General features: G+C 41.7%; 1 protein-coding gene across 5 annotated transcripts in view; it reads right to left on the bottom strand.

The window, feature by feature from the left end:
- Positions 1–11,711, bottom strand: part of NDUFAF1 (NADH:ubiquinone oxidoreductase complex assembly factor 1) — a 51,566-nt gene extending 39,855 nt beyond the window's left edge. For 3 of the 5 annotated variants that reach the window (XM_042942362.1, XM_042942363.1, XM_042942360.1), the window contains exons 1-3: positions 11,546–11,711; positions 6,235–6,880; positions 1,780–1,965 (exon numbers count right to left, since the gene is read on the bottom strand). In XM_042942362.1, the coding sequence (XP_042798296.1) occupies positions 1,780–1,965; positions 6,235–6,810 (762 nt within the window). In that variant the 5' untranslated portion in view covers positions 6,811–6,880; positions 11,546–11,711. Of the gene's footprint in view, positions 1–1,779; positions 1,966–6,234; positions 6,881–7,712; positions 7,828–11,545 lie in introns of all 5 variants that reach the window. The other 2 variants (XM_042942361.1, XM_042942364.1) reach the window with 2 other exon arrangements.
- Between the last annotated feature and the right edge of the window lie 1,839 nt (positions 11,712–13,550).

Genomic DNA, 13,550 nt, shown 5'->3' with positions numbered 1-13,550 from the left:
AAGAAAGAAAAAAAAATAGATCTGGAAGGTACACACCAAAAGTATTTTACCTTTGGGTAGTGGTTAATTTTTTTTTCCTTTTCGGGATTTTCCAAATTTTCTATATGAAATCCTAGTTTTAATAATTCATTATATTGGAGCGCCTGTGTGGCTCAGTCAGTTAAGCATCCAACTTTGGCTCAGGTCATGATCTTATGGTTCGTGGGTTTGACCCCTTATTTGGGCTCTGGGCTAACAGCACAGAGCCTGCTTCAGATCCTGTCACCCTCTCTCTCTGCCTCTTTCCTGCTCACCTGTTCTTTCTCTTTCTCAAAACTAAACATTTTAAAGTAATAATAACTTGTTATATATACTATTCGTATACAAGTGTTACACATGTAGTAATTTTTTGCTTATGTAACTATATTAATGCAGAAATATGCATCAAGTGTCTGCTATATGCTAGGCACTGTTCAGGTGCAGGGGAGACAGCAGGGGAGACAATACAGACAAGGTCCCTGCTCTCCAAATTTACAGAATTTATGTTCCAGGGGCACAGGGTAGAAAGTGATAATAAAGAGACAAGTGAATGAACAAAATAATTTTACTTAGTGATAAGTTCTATGAAAAAAGTAAACAGGGTAGTGTTAGTGACTGGGTTAGAGGATACAACTCTAGCTACAGGGGTCAGGCATCTCTGAGGCCTTTTGAGCTGAGAGGTGAGTGATAAGGAAGAACAAGCAGGTGAAAAGCATACCAAGCAGATACAACATCAAGTACACAGGCTCTGAGATGGAGGTGAGCTTATTGGGTGTGATACACAGAAAAGGGGCCAATATGGAGGAAGAAGGTAGGCAGGGAGACTGAGGATAAAGATAGGGGTCTGATACTATAGGCCCAGTAGACCATGTTAAGGAGTTTGGGCTTTATTCTAATTGCATTGAGAAGCCACTGGAGGGTTTTAAGCATGTGACTGATGTAGTCTGCACTTTGTGTTAGATCACTCTGACAGCTGAGTGGAAAGTGAATTTTAGGGGGCAAAACCATGAAGAGGCTGCTGTAGTAAATCCAAGGGCCTGGAATAGGGTGAGTGGGAGAGATGGCTAGAATGGTCAGACTCTGGGTACAGTACAGGTGACAGGATGTGCTAAACAGACTATATGTGGGGTAAGGGAGAAAGCAATCTAGAATGACCCTTAGGTTTAAGTATAAGCAAAAGAGGAACTTTCTTTGGAGTTTATGTATTAAAAACCTTCAGTAGACAGAAGAAAAGAATGGGAAATTGAAATTCATTCCCTTAATTTCTACCTCTTTTCCTCTGGGTGAACATTTTTACCTTCTTAAAGCTTACTCTCACAAAGTAACAGTGCCTTATATTACCAAAAAATGAATAAAAATTTTGATGATTGTAAAATATGAAGTATTTATTGCTCCTAAGAAGACTTTCTCCTAAGCTAGGGATACTAGCTTAATAGAGTTGCCTGGAAGAGGGGATGTGGTGGAAACTTAAGAAGAAACATCTACTTGGGCACAGAGCAGAGATGTACCCATGATTTACCATGGACCTGGCCATATCCTTATGAGAAATATTTACTGGTTAGGAAACTAACATTTATATTAATTAAAGAAAAAAATCACTTATATAAATCTCACCCCTAGATCATCTTCCTTCTTTCTCTTTCCACACCTTCCAAAAGGGATTAATAAGGAAAAAAACAAAAAAAAACAAAAAAAAACTACAGGATAGCCATGATTTCAAAAGACTTCATTTTCATACACAATAAAGACTTATGCTGTTACCTTGACCTCCTGCCAGTAGGGCCCCCCACGGGTGAACATGAAGTAACTGTACATTTGATCCTTCCTCTGGATTATATCCGTGTCCTGTCTAATATTCACCATCCAAGGCCGACCATCTCCACGTACACGGAGATACAGAGTGTTGAACTGGGACCAATCATAAGACCTCTTTCTCTCAAAAGGGCCCTAAGGTGCAGAAAGGAAAATTAAGTTCATCTCATTTTCCACTACTAGCAAAATTAGTCATCTTTTGAAGTATCAAAAGGATCCACTGGCATTTTTCTACCTAGTTTGGCTTTCTACCATAAGGAGGCAGATAAATCTGGGGATTATTTTTTTAGCATAAAATACTGACATAGTATTTATGTTTCTCTTTTTTTTAATGGTCACTTATTTTGAGATAGAAAGCATGTATGCATGCACAATTGGGGGACAGGCAGAAAGAGAGAGAATCCCAAGTAGGTTCCACACAGTCAGCACAAAGCCCAACGCAGGGCTCAAACTCTTAACCTGAGCCGAAATCAAGAGTTAGACGCTTAACCAAATGCACCCCCCAGGCGCCCCGTATTTATGTTTCAAAGGTAATGTTCAGGACATGACTGGCCCAGGACAGTGTTGATATGTGGTAGGCACTCATATGTATCAATGAATGGAAATGAATTGCTGTATGTACCTTTTTTTCCCCTGGTCCTATCAAGTAATGGATTCTGAGTGGGCAGCGACAGCTGCCTTCCTATAAATCAGAAAACTATGAAAGAGCTCAAGTTTTAAAATTGCTGTTTTATAACAATAGCTACCATCCACTGAAAACCTACAGTAAGCACTGTGAATGCATAATTTCATCCCTCACAGCCCTCTGAGATAGATACTATCATTGTGTTCCAGCTTACAAATGAAGAAACTGAGCACTCAACTAGGAAATGGTAGATCCAGTGCCATTTAATTCCAAAATCTATATTTAAAAAGAAAAAAAAAAAATTTTTTTTAAATTTTTTTTTTTTAACATTTATTTATTTTTGAGACAGAGAGAGACAGAGCATGAATGGGGGAGGGGCAGAGAAAGAGGGAGACACAGAATCGGAAGCAGGCTCCAGGCTCTGAGCCATCAGCCCAGAGCCTGACGCGGGGCTCGAACTCATGGACCGCGAGATCGTGACCTGAGCTGAAGTCGGACGCTCAACCGACTGAGCCACCCAGGCGCCCCAGAAAAAAAATTTTTAATGTTTATTTATTTTTGAGAGTGAGAGAGGAAGACACAGAATCTGAAGCAGGCAGCAAACAGCCCGATGCAGGGCTCGAATTCACGAATTGTGAGATCATGACCTGAGCTGCAGTCACTCAACCAACTGAGCCACTCAGGTGCCCCTCCAAAATCTGTATTCTTAATAACTACCTATACTGTCTCTCATGGAAAATGGAATTTAGTGTTAATTTAAAAACTGTTTTAAACATTTAAACATTTAAAAATGCTGTTTATTTACAGCATTCTCAAAGGTAATCTGATTTCGAGAATAGCAGTGCTCAGATATGAACTATCTTATTTACTAGCTGTGTAACTTTAGACAAGTTGTTAACTCTCCCAAAGCCTCAGTTTCCTCATCTGTATAATTAGGATGACCACACTTTACAGGATTGTTGTGAGGAATTAAAGGGATATATGTATATACATGTATATATGTATATGTACATGTATACATATATATGTATACATATATATGTATATATATGTATATATCTGTATTTATATATGTATATATGTATATATATACACACACACACAGAAAGTAGCAAGAGGACTGGCAAGGCACACTTAATAAATTTTATCACCTATTTTCATTACTCCACAGTGTTTATCCAGCCATAGAATTATTTTCTACTGTGGAATGACCAAATCCATTCTGTGGATTTCAGGCACTAGAAAGAAAAAAAAATCTTTGTATGCATACTTGTCTCTGAAAGAACACATACCTTTCTTTCTCATCATTCTCTGGAGAGAGGGACCCTTGTAACTAACATTTGCCTTTCTCCTTAGAGTACAATAGCCAAGCAAACATCCAGAGGCTATGGCCAAGGCCAGGCATGAGAGCCTGTCCAGGTAGCCCTGAAACAACATCCAGTCAGCAAATTTGCAAAAAGCCATAGACTGGTTGTGAGACAAAGAAGCTAACCTAAGTAACTCTAGAAAATAATGTTCTGATGGTAAACTGTAAAACTAAAGACAAAGGAAACTATATATACCCAGTGTACTCTAGTTGGTAAAGTTGTTTCTTACAGGGTTATGGGTTAAAAGTTCTGAAACTGCTGGGGCGCCTGGGTGGCTCAGTTGGTTAAGCATCCGATTTTGACTCAGGTCATGATCCCATAGTTTATGATTTTGAGCCCTGCATCAGACTCTGTGCTGACAGCTCAGAGCCTGAAGCCTGCTTCAGATTCTGTTGTCTCCTTCCCTCTCTGCCCCTCCCCTGTTCACACTCTCTTTCTCTGTCAAAAATAAACATTAAAAATAAATAAATTTAAAAAAATTTTTTAATTAAAAAAATTTAAAAGTTCTGAAACTGTTTTGCATGTACACGGGGCTGAATTAACAGGTAAGTTGATGGTAAATAATGGGAGACAGGTTTCTCACATTATTACAGTACGAAGTTATAGATAAGAAGAGGGAGAAGCTGAAAATGAACCACATGGTACTATATTAGAGTCAGCACGGTATGAACTCCTATTTGGCTTGTACAGAAATAGTTACAGACGTGTTTCCACGATTGGTATACATCCCTGTATTTCCTGCTGTGTCCGTTGAGAGGTCCTTGAAGTACTGTCAACCCAGTAGCAACAAGCATACTCAGCACCCAGATCTGGGTTTCTAATACCATTCTCCAAAAAAAGGCATCAGGGCTCTTTTGGGAAATGGCTAGTTCTAGGTTTGGGACAGAGAAAATACAAAATGTGCTTAGAGCATCTTATAGTGCCAAAAAGTTCTAAAAAACAAAAAAATGGAGGCATGTCAAAAGGACAAAAACCAACTTGAAAGAGCTTCCAATGGCCAAAGCTGGAACAATTTGAGCAACAAAATAAATAACATAGCACTGGATTATAACCCGAAGTATGAGTCCATACAAAATGACTGGCTGACTAAATAAAGTGGGAGAAAAACAAAACTTCTTCTCTGAAGAATACCCAATAATATATGAAAATACCATCCCTTTAAGGAGACAGAACTTAACCCCATGCCCTGCTCCCATGCCTTGAATGTAGGATGCTCTTAGTGACTTGCTTCCAAAGAAGAGTATGGAAAGAAGAAAAACAAATAGTAACAACAGAGTAATCTGGCAAACACTATCCTGACCAGGGGATCAAGGTTAACACATCAATGATAAGTCACATTGCTAGCATGTACTCCTGATATGATGTGATGAAAACAGTACTTCAGCTCTGTGGTATTCTTCCTAAAAAACCAAAAACCCAGTCTTACAAGGAGAAAAAACATCTGAAAATCCCAAATTGAGGATTATTCCACAAACTACCTGACCAGGATTTCTCAAATCCTCAGGAAAAATAAGGAAAGACTAAGAAACTATTACATGGTAGAGGAGCCTAAGGAGACATGACAACTAGATATAATGTGGTGTCCCGGCTGGGATCCTGGGACAGAAAAAGTACAAGTGGAAAAACTACTGGAATACAAATAGTGTCTGGAATTAGTTAATAGTAATGTACCAATGTTGGTTTCCTAATTGTGACAAATGTACGAAAGCAATGTAAGATAGCAACAATTGGAGAAGGTGGGTGAGGGGCATATGGAGTCTTCTGTACTATCTGCACAATTTTTCAGTAAAACTAAAACTTTTCTAAAATAAAAAAGTTTACTTAAAAAACCAAATAAAAACTACATGGTGACCCTACATCCACCCTAATGAACCTCTGGTCATCACAGGGTCTGTGGTCTATTAGAGAAGATGCATATCTCCCGAGATCATTGTTCAAATGTCTGACTTCTCAGAGCTCCTCAAACATAAGAATGTCCCACCCTGACCCAAAGTGATGCCCAGAAACAAGTGCCCCCTCCTCAGGAACCACTTCCCCCTTATGCTTTTGCTTTTTACACCTGTGCCCCGTAGTTACTTAACCCCACTGACACAGATGACCCACCAGGTGTTTTCATTCATACAAACAAAAGCTATCTGTAGGGGCAACTGAGTGACTCAGTTAAGCGTCCAACTCGATTTCGGCTCAGTTCATGGTCTCACAGCTCCTGAGTTCAAGCGGCGCAATAGGATTCTCTTTCCCTCCCTTTCTCTCTGTCCCTCCCCCACCCGTATTCTCAGTCTCTCAAAATAAATAAACTTCAAAAAAAAAGTATTTTGTTTAAAAAACAAAAAAAGCTATCTGCTACAGTTCATACTACAATGAAATTCACCCCCGTTCACTGGGAAACTGAGGCTCTGGGACTTCACTTACCCTTGGAATCCTGGATATCATTGCACAGTACCCACTGTGGCCACTTTCCCCATCTTTAGGCGCCTCAGAGCTCAGAGTTCCATACAGCAGTGCACTCTGATTATTCTTGCCCATTTTCAGGAACACTTCGCTTCTGCCTCCAATTGTCTTATCAGAAGTCACCATCCACTTATCTAAGTCCTCTTTTCCACGGAATTGCCAGACAACCTTGGCTTGTTCCAGCAAGACCTCATGCAGAGGGCGTCCTTCAGGGCCGATACAATAATTCACAATATCATCCTTCAAACGCCTACAGTGGTTCTTTATTTCATCTTTAATTGCCTTATCAAAACTAACTTCCGGCTTTTCCTCTGGAGAGGTTATATCCAAAGCAACTTCTCTCTGGTGATGTCCTTGCAAATCCCCTTCAGTATTCCTTTGAGAGGACGTTTTGCCAGGAGCAGCCACAGGTTTCTGAAGACTACTAGAACAATAGTCTGCAAAGTGATTACCCAAAAATGGACATGAGGAAACACTTGGCTTCAGGCATTTTCTGAAAATATAAGCGCTACTCAGAAACTTGTGAACCAAAGCCATAGTAAGATAAAATGTAAATTTCTCCCTGGGCTACAAAGGAAAGAAGCTTCAGCAAATAGCTCAATTCCACCTAGAAAGGAAAAGACATTGAAGAGTTACCAGGGTAGCAATGACTGCATCACAATTTCAAATTCAACAAAGACACGTGTTGTGAAATTCATGAACTTATTTTCTAATTCTATAAACACTTCCCCAGGGCCTACTATGAACATAAGCCTGTTTACACAGTATGTAAAGAAAGTATCCCCCTGCCTAGTGAAAAAATGAGAAGAGGAAGAGAAACACAGGCCCCCTTCATGGAGTTAATTATTACCTCAAAATAATTCAAGTATGTACTTCAAAAGGTTGTGTTGACCTTAAACCAAATTTTTATGCTGATTCTTATTTTATTTTTATTTTTTTAATTTTTTAAAGATTATTTACTTTTTGAGAGACAGAGCATGAGTGGGGGAGGGGCAGAAAGACAGGGAGATACAGAATCCAAAGCAGGCTCCAGGCTCTGAGCTGTCACCACAAAGCCCGACGTGGAGCTCAAACTCACAAACCTGAGATCACAACCTGAGCCAAAGTCGGATGCTTAACTGACTGAGCCACCCAGGTGCTCTTATGCTGGATTTTTAAAGAAATCATGGACACCTAAAATAAAATACTCAACTAATTCACTCCAGGACCTAGGATAACTGACAACATTTTAGCACTTCATCTATACAAACAGGGACTACAGGGTACATTGTATGTGGAGTCAGAAAACATGCCCACTTATTAGGTTATGAACATTGTGAATATTGGCAATTTCATACGGCTAAACCTAATAAAGCTCTTTATCCTCTGGAAAAGCTATTAATCTTTTGAAGCCTCCATTTCCTCAGGGGTAAGGCTGTGTTAACACCTCCTCTACTTACCATAAGGTATTCTTCTGAAGATCAGATGGAATGAAGGCTACAAGAGCATTCTCTGATCCAGTAAGGTTTTCAAACCACCTGGCATATATTATCTCATTTAAGGCACACAAGGCTCCTGTAAGACAAGCCAGGGAGATATTTCCTTTCTCTAGGAAACAGACACCAACAGGTGAAATGATTTGCCTAAGCTCACACTGCTAATCAGCATGGAAGCTAGAACTAGAACCCTAGCCTTGAGTCCTTCCACTAGATGCTGCTGCTTCTAGTAAAAACATCAGCAACACAAGTTCTATAGCTCTAGTAAAATAACAACTTTGGCTAAACAGTTCTCTCTCCTACTTACTCCAGCTACCCCTAAGAGGAAATAAAAGATGCAATGCCAATTTCTTTGTCTTTCTCCTATCTTGGCCCAAAGACCAGGAGAAAGGAAAAACAAAAACAAAAATGCATCCACTAGTCAGAAGATGGTGCTGAATGAGGAAATAAACAGAACACTAAAAACTTAAAAGAAAAAAAAAAGCCTCAAAAATGCCAAAATCCAACAATCTGGCTCACCTGCTTCAACTGCCTAGTAGTCTACAACTAAATGGCGCCCAGACCACCCTAACTACAACCAAGGAGTGGTCAATCTTCTAGAGTGCCCCTCCTCCCTCACTCCTCACATCAGGGGAATCACCACTTTCTTTCTTCTAGAACACTGCACTCTGCTCCCTGCCTCCAGGCTTGCTGCCACCACCTCTACCTCATCCCACCTCTCAGCATCTAGAAGGGCCTAAAACATAAAACTGATCATTTATCTTCTCTGATTAAAACACATGTGGGGCTCCCTCATGGTCTTCAGAATAAAGACCAACTTTCTCCACAGGGTCTAGAAGACTCCACATCTGGCCTCCATTCATCTCCCCAACCTCACCTCTAGTCACATCCCACTCTCTACTCCAATCCTGGCTAAACACCTGTGCTCCACCAAGTGCCAACCAGTACTCCCTTCTCTGGGCTTCAGTCTTTGGCTGATTGCTGTTCCTAGGCCAGGAATGCCCTCCACAGATTTTGCCTAGCTACCTTATCCTTTGGAACTCAGCTTCAACATTCCTTACCCCTCCAAGAACCCTTCCTTGACGATTCAACTTCACCAGCACCTGCATCCCTCTGATGTAATCTTACTGCATCCTGGGCTTATACTTTCCCTACTACAGTTTACTGCAATTTCTTCATTAGTCTCTTCCATCAAGACACTTCCAGTCTGGCGAGGGAGACCATCCTCACTGTGGCACTTCCAGCTCCCAGGATGGTGCCAGGCATGCAGGAGACTTGTAATATATGTTAAATAATACCTCCACAATTCCCCACTTTCTCAACCAGTGTCTTGGTTCAGGGTCTTATTGCTTCTTACCAGGACTACTGTAACTTCCCAACAAAGGGCTTCTCAAACTTTAAGTGCCTATGAATTGGAGCGTCTCAGTAGCTCAGTGGGTTAAGCATCCAGCTTTTGACTTTGGCTCAGGTCATGATGTTGCGATTCATTAGTTTGAGCCCCGCATCAGGCTCTGTGCTGACAGCTAAAAGCCTGGAGCCTGCTTCAGATTCTGTCTCTCTGTCTCTCTCTGTCTCTCTCTCTCTCTCTCTGCCTCTCCCCCACTTGTGCTCTGTCTCTCTCTCTCTCTCAAAAATAAGCATTAAAATTTTTTTCTTAAATCACTTTAAAATGCAGATTCTGATTTAGTAGGTATAGGATAAGGCCTGAGATTCTGTATTTCTAACAAGCCCCCAAACGATGCCCTTGTCATTGGTCCATAGGATACTCTTTAAGTAGCAAAATTCTAACACATCTCCTTGACTCTGATCTCCTCTACTTCTCCCAATCTATCCTTTGACAGGCAACAAAAGGGATTTGTCTAAATCTGACTGCACTCCCCTTATAATAAGTCAGCAATTCCTCCCCAGAAATTCAAACTCCTAAAATAGTACACAAGGCCCTCCAAAATGTGCCCAAGTCCCGATCTATTGACTCATATCTATGGGCAATAACCTCAGCTCCATCAAGACCAACTGTAGGGGCACCTAGGTGGCTCAGTCAGCTGAGCGTCCAGCTCTTGATTTTGGCTCAGGTCATGGGATCAAGCCCCTTGTGAGGTTCTGTGTTGAGTGTGGGGTCTGCTTAAGATTCTCAGTTTCCCTCCCTCTGCCCCTCTCCCCCGCTTGTGTACAGTCTCTCTAAAATTAAAAAAATAATAATTTTTTAAAAAGACCAACTATAATCCTGTCTGAACACATACAAAAAAAAAAAAAAAAAAACCACTGTTGAAACCACAAAAATGACCAAATATTCTACTATCTTGGCTAATATGAATGACTGACATACCTTTTTTAAGTTTATTTATTTTGAGAAAGAGAGAGTCTGTGAGTGAGGGGGGCAGGGCAGAGAGCAAGAAATGAGACAATCCCAAGCAGGCTCCTCACTGTCAGTGCAAAGCCTGATGCAGGGTTCGATCCCACAAACAGATTATGACCTGAGCCAAAGTTAAGAGTCTGGGCACTTAACCGAGAGCCACCCAGGTGCCCTGAATGACTGGTATATGTTGACCAATCATGGCATTAGCCTAACACTAGATAGATAAGACTTCACATTCCCAGTCATAGAATTACCTCCACTTCCAGACTACTTTCCCCCAAATCACTTAACACAAACCTAAATCCAATAATAAATCCCTTTTAACACTCTCTTACTTAGATGTTACACGGTTTCCTATGGTATGTGTTTTTTCTCACTGTAAGAAGTAATAAGCTCATGTTCAACTATAGTCATGTTCCTGGTTGCCTTCCACCAGGGGGCAATGACATTACTCTTCCTCCATATTCTCCTGACAATCCGTGTATACCCCTCTTTTGCCCTTACATAATGTTAGAATATCACTTTTATCTGTCTACCTCACTAGTGTGACCTCCTTAATCATAAGGACCATGGCTTAAACATAACTGATGCCCAATGATGTTTGCTGAATAAATGAAAACCACGCAAACAGTATATTTTCACATGGACTAAAAAAAGAAGGGAACCAGGAAATTAAAAACAGTTGATCTGAGGTCCTGGAATCACAGGTAATATTTCAATTTCCCTCACCGATTGTGCTTAAATAATTTTATCTCTATATATTAAGGAATTTGGGAAACAAATGATAATCCTACAAAATGGAATTTGTACAATCATAAAAGATTCTCGAGAACCCCAACCATAGGCTACACTACTAAGTGGCAAATAAGGAGAAATCCAAACTGCATATATACAAATATTGCAAGCATAAAAATGCAGAGACAAAAAAGTTTTGGGTGGCGAAAAAAGGCTTAAAGCTGTATATAGGATGGGATTATGAGTAACATTATTCACCCTATTTTCCACACTCTTAATAGTGCTGTTACTTCTCTAATAACATAAATTTAATTATAAAATTTTGCTTTGTATTTTTACCAATAAACATAAAGTAAAACCCATCAAATGGATGATCCGATGCCGAAGTTGATGAATTCTGACGGCAACGGAACCCACTGAGCTAAAAGAGAGTAGTCTTAGTAAAGATTATATACCCAGGGTTTACCATGTGCCAGAAACTGTTCTAAGTATATTTCATTGACTCCTCACAACAACCCTGAGAGAGGTGCTATAACTGTTCCCATTACAAAGACGAGGAAACGGAGGTTCCAAGAATAAATTAACCGAGGTCATACAGCTAGTAAGTGGCAAAACTAACCCTCGACCCCTGTGTTTTAACTCCGGATCTGATTCGGGGGGAACGGTCGGGACCGTGCCACGGAGAGGCAGCCCCGTCAGGCCTCACCTGCTGGGGCTGTGTGGCCCTCCCACGTCCCGGACGCGCTAACAGCTTGCCGGTGCTTGCTGGCCTCCCCGCCGGAGCGCGCGAGTGACTTCCACCCGGATCTCCGCTTTTCCCGACCGGGTACTCCACTTTCTTCGTGTGCGTCCGTCTGCTTTTCCAGTCCGGCGCCAAACCAGACCCTAGGGCACTAGAGTTCCGGCCGAGGCGCAGTCCGGGGAAGAGAAGATTTCCGGAGCCCGGCGAATTCAGGCTTTTGGTCGAACAGCCTCCCAAAGGGCTCCGCTTACCCCCTCCTGATCTTTTCTGCCCTGTGTGAGAAAGTGGCGGAGAGTTTAGAGACGCTTTTCTCCTTCCCTTTATGCATCCCTGCTTCAGGCTGCAAATTCCACCTCGCATCTTTCAAACAGGACCCAAATACTGCTAACGTCCTTTCGCCCCCGGGCGCCAGGGTCCCCTCTTGCCGCCTCTCCCCGCAAGCACCTAAAAGCTGCCCATGGCCTCAGAGGACTGGATCTCCTTGGAATCGCCCCCCCCCCCCCCCGGAATCTTTGGAGACCCACCACGCACCTGGACAGCAAACCGTCCTACCAGTCCTACCCAAATCCTGCCCAATGGGGCCGCCCACTCTCCAGAACTTCTGTATCTATTGCACACCGCTGTTAAAGCACTTTCAACATTGTGTCTTAAGTATTCACTTCTCACTTCCTCTGCCACTCTGTGAGCTTCTTGGGTCCAGACTTATGCTGTTCTTCTGTCCTCGGCAATTAGCACTGTGCTAGCAGGAATTAAGCTCTTAGCAAGTATTCGAATGAATTGTAACCCCCGGCAATTAATTCCAGTCTTTTCCAAGGTTCCGAAAGGCCTCACCGAATACAATTGGCTTTTCCAAGTTTCCCCTACCACTTGTTCCCATTCCACCACCTCTTACTTCTTGAAATTCTGCTTTTGACTTTTCTAGACTGACACTTGCCTGGTTATCCTACCGCCTTGAACCTTCCACAGCTGCCTCCACCACTGACTCTTTTTAGTTTCAGATATAAGTTATGTACAATTTCATCTTCCCTAAATCCCAGAATATATTTCCAACCTCTTTTTGTTAAGAGTTTTTTTTTATTTTTTATTTATATTTTTATAAAATATATTTATTTTGAGAGAGAGGGAGAGGGAGAGGGAGAGGGAGAGGGAGAGGGAGAGGGAGAGAAAGAAGAGCAGAGAGTATCCCAAGCAGGCTCTGTGCTGTCCACACAGAGCCAGACACAGGGCTCGATCTCATGAACCATTAGATCATGACCTGAGCCGAAATCAAGAGTTGGATACATAACAGACTGAGCCATCCAAGGGCCCCAAAGATCTATATTTTAAAGTATATGACAGGGGTGCCTTGTCATACAATATTTGCTCTTCTGTGTCTGACTTACTTCATTTGGTATAATATATTCAAGGTTCAACCGTACTGTAGCATGTGCCAGAATTCTCTTCCTTTTTAAGGGTGAATAATATTCCATTGCATGTACTTACCACATTTTGTTTTTCTATTCATTATTGATGGCAACTTGGCTTATTTCCACCTTTTGCGCATTGTGAACAATGTTACTGTGAACATACGTGTACAAATATCTGTTCAAGCCTCTGCTTTCACTCTTTTGGTTATTAAACCCATATGGTAATTCTAATGTTTAAGATGTGAGGAATCGGGGCACCTGGCTGGCTCAGTGAGTAGAGCATGAGGCTCTTTTTTTTTTTTAATTTTTTTTTTAACGTTTATTTTTGAGACAGAGAGAGACAGAGCATGAACAGGGGAGGGGCAGAGAGAGAGGGAGACACAGAATCGGAAGCAGGCTCCAGGCTCTGAGCCATCAGCCCAGAGCCAGACGCGGGGCTCGAACTCACGGACCGTGAGTTCGTGACCCGAGCTGAAGTCGGACGCTTAACCGACTGAGCCACCCAGGTGCCCCATGAGGCTCTTGATCTCAGGGTCATGAGTTCAAGCCACACACTGGGCATG

This window comes from Panthera leo, chromosome B3 (assembly GCF_018350215.1).
Source record: "Panthera leo isolate Ple1 chromosome B3, P.leo_Ple1_pat1.1, whole genome shotgun sequence".
In the NCBI taxonomy this organism is placed as follows: Eukaryota; Metazoa; Chordata; class Mammalia; order Carnivora; family Felidae; genus Panthera; species Panthera leo.
Note: the sequence above shows the minus strand (reverse complement) of the source record. Positions and strands in the feature narration are given on the sequence as shown.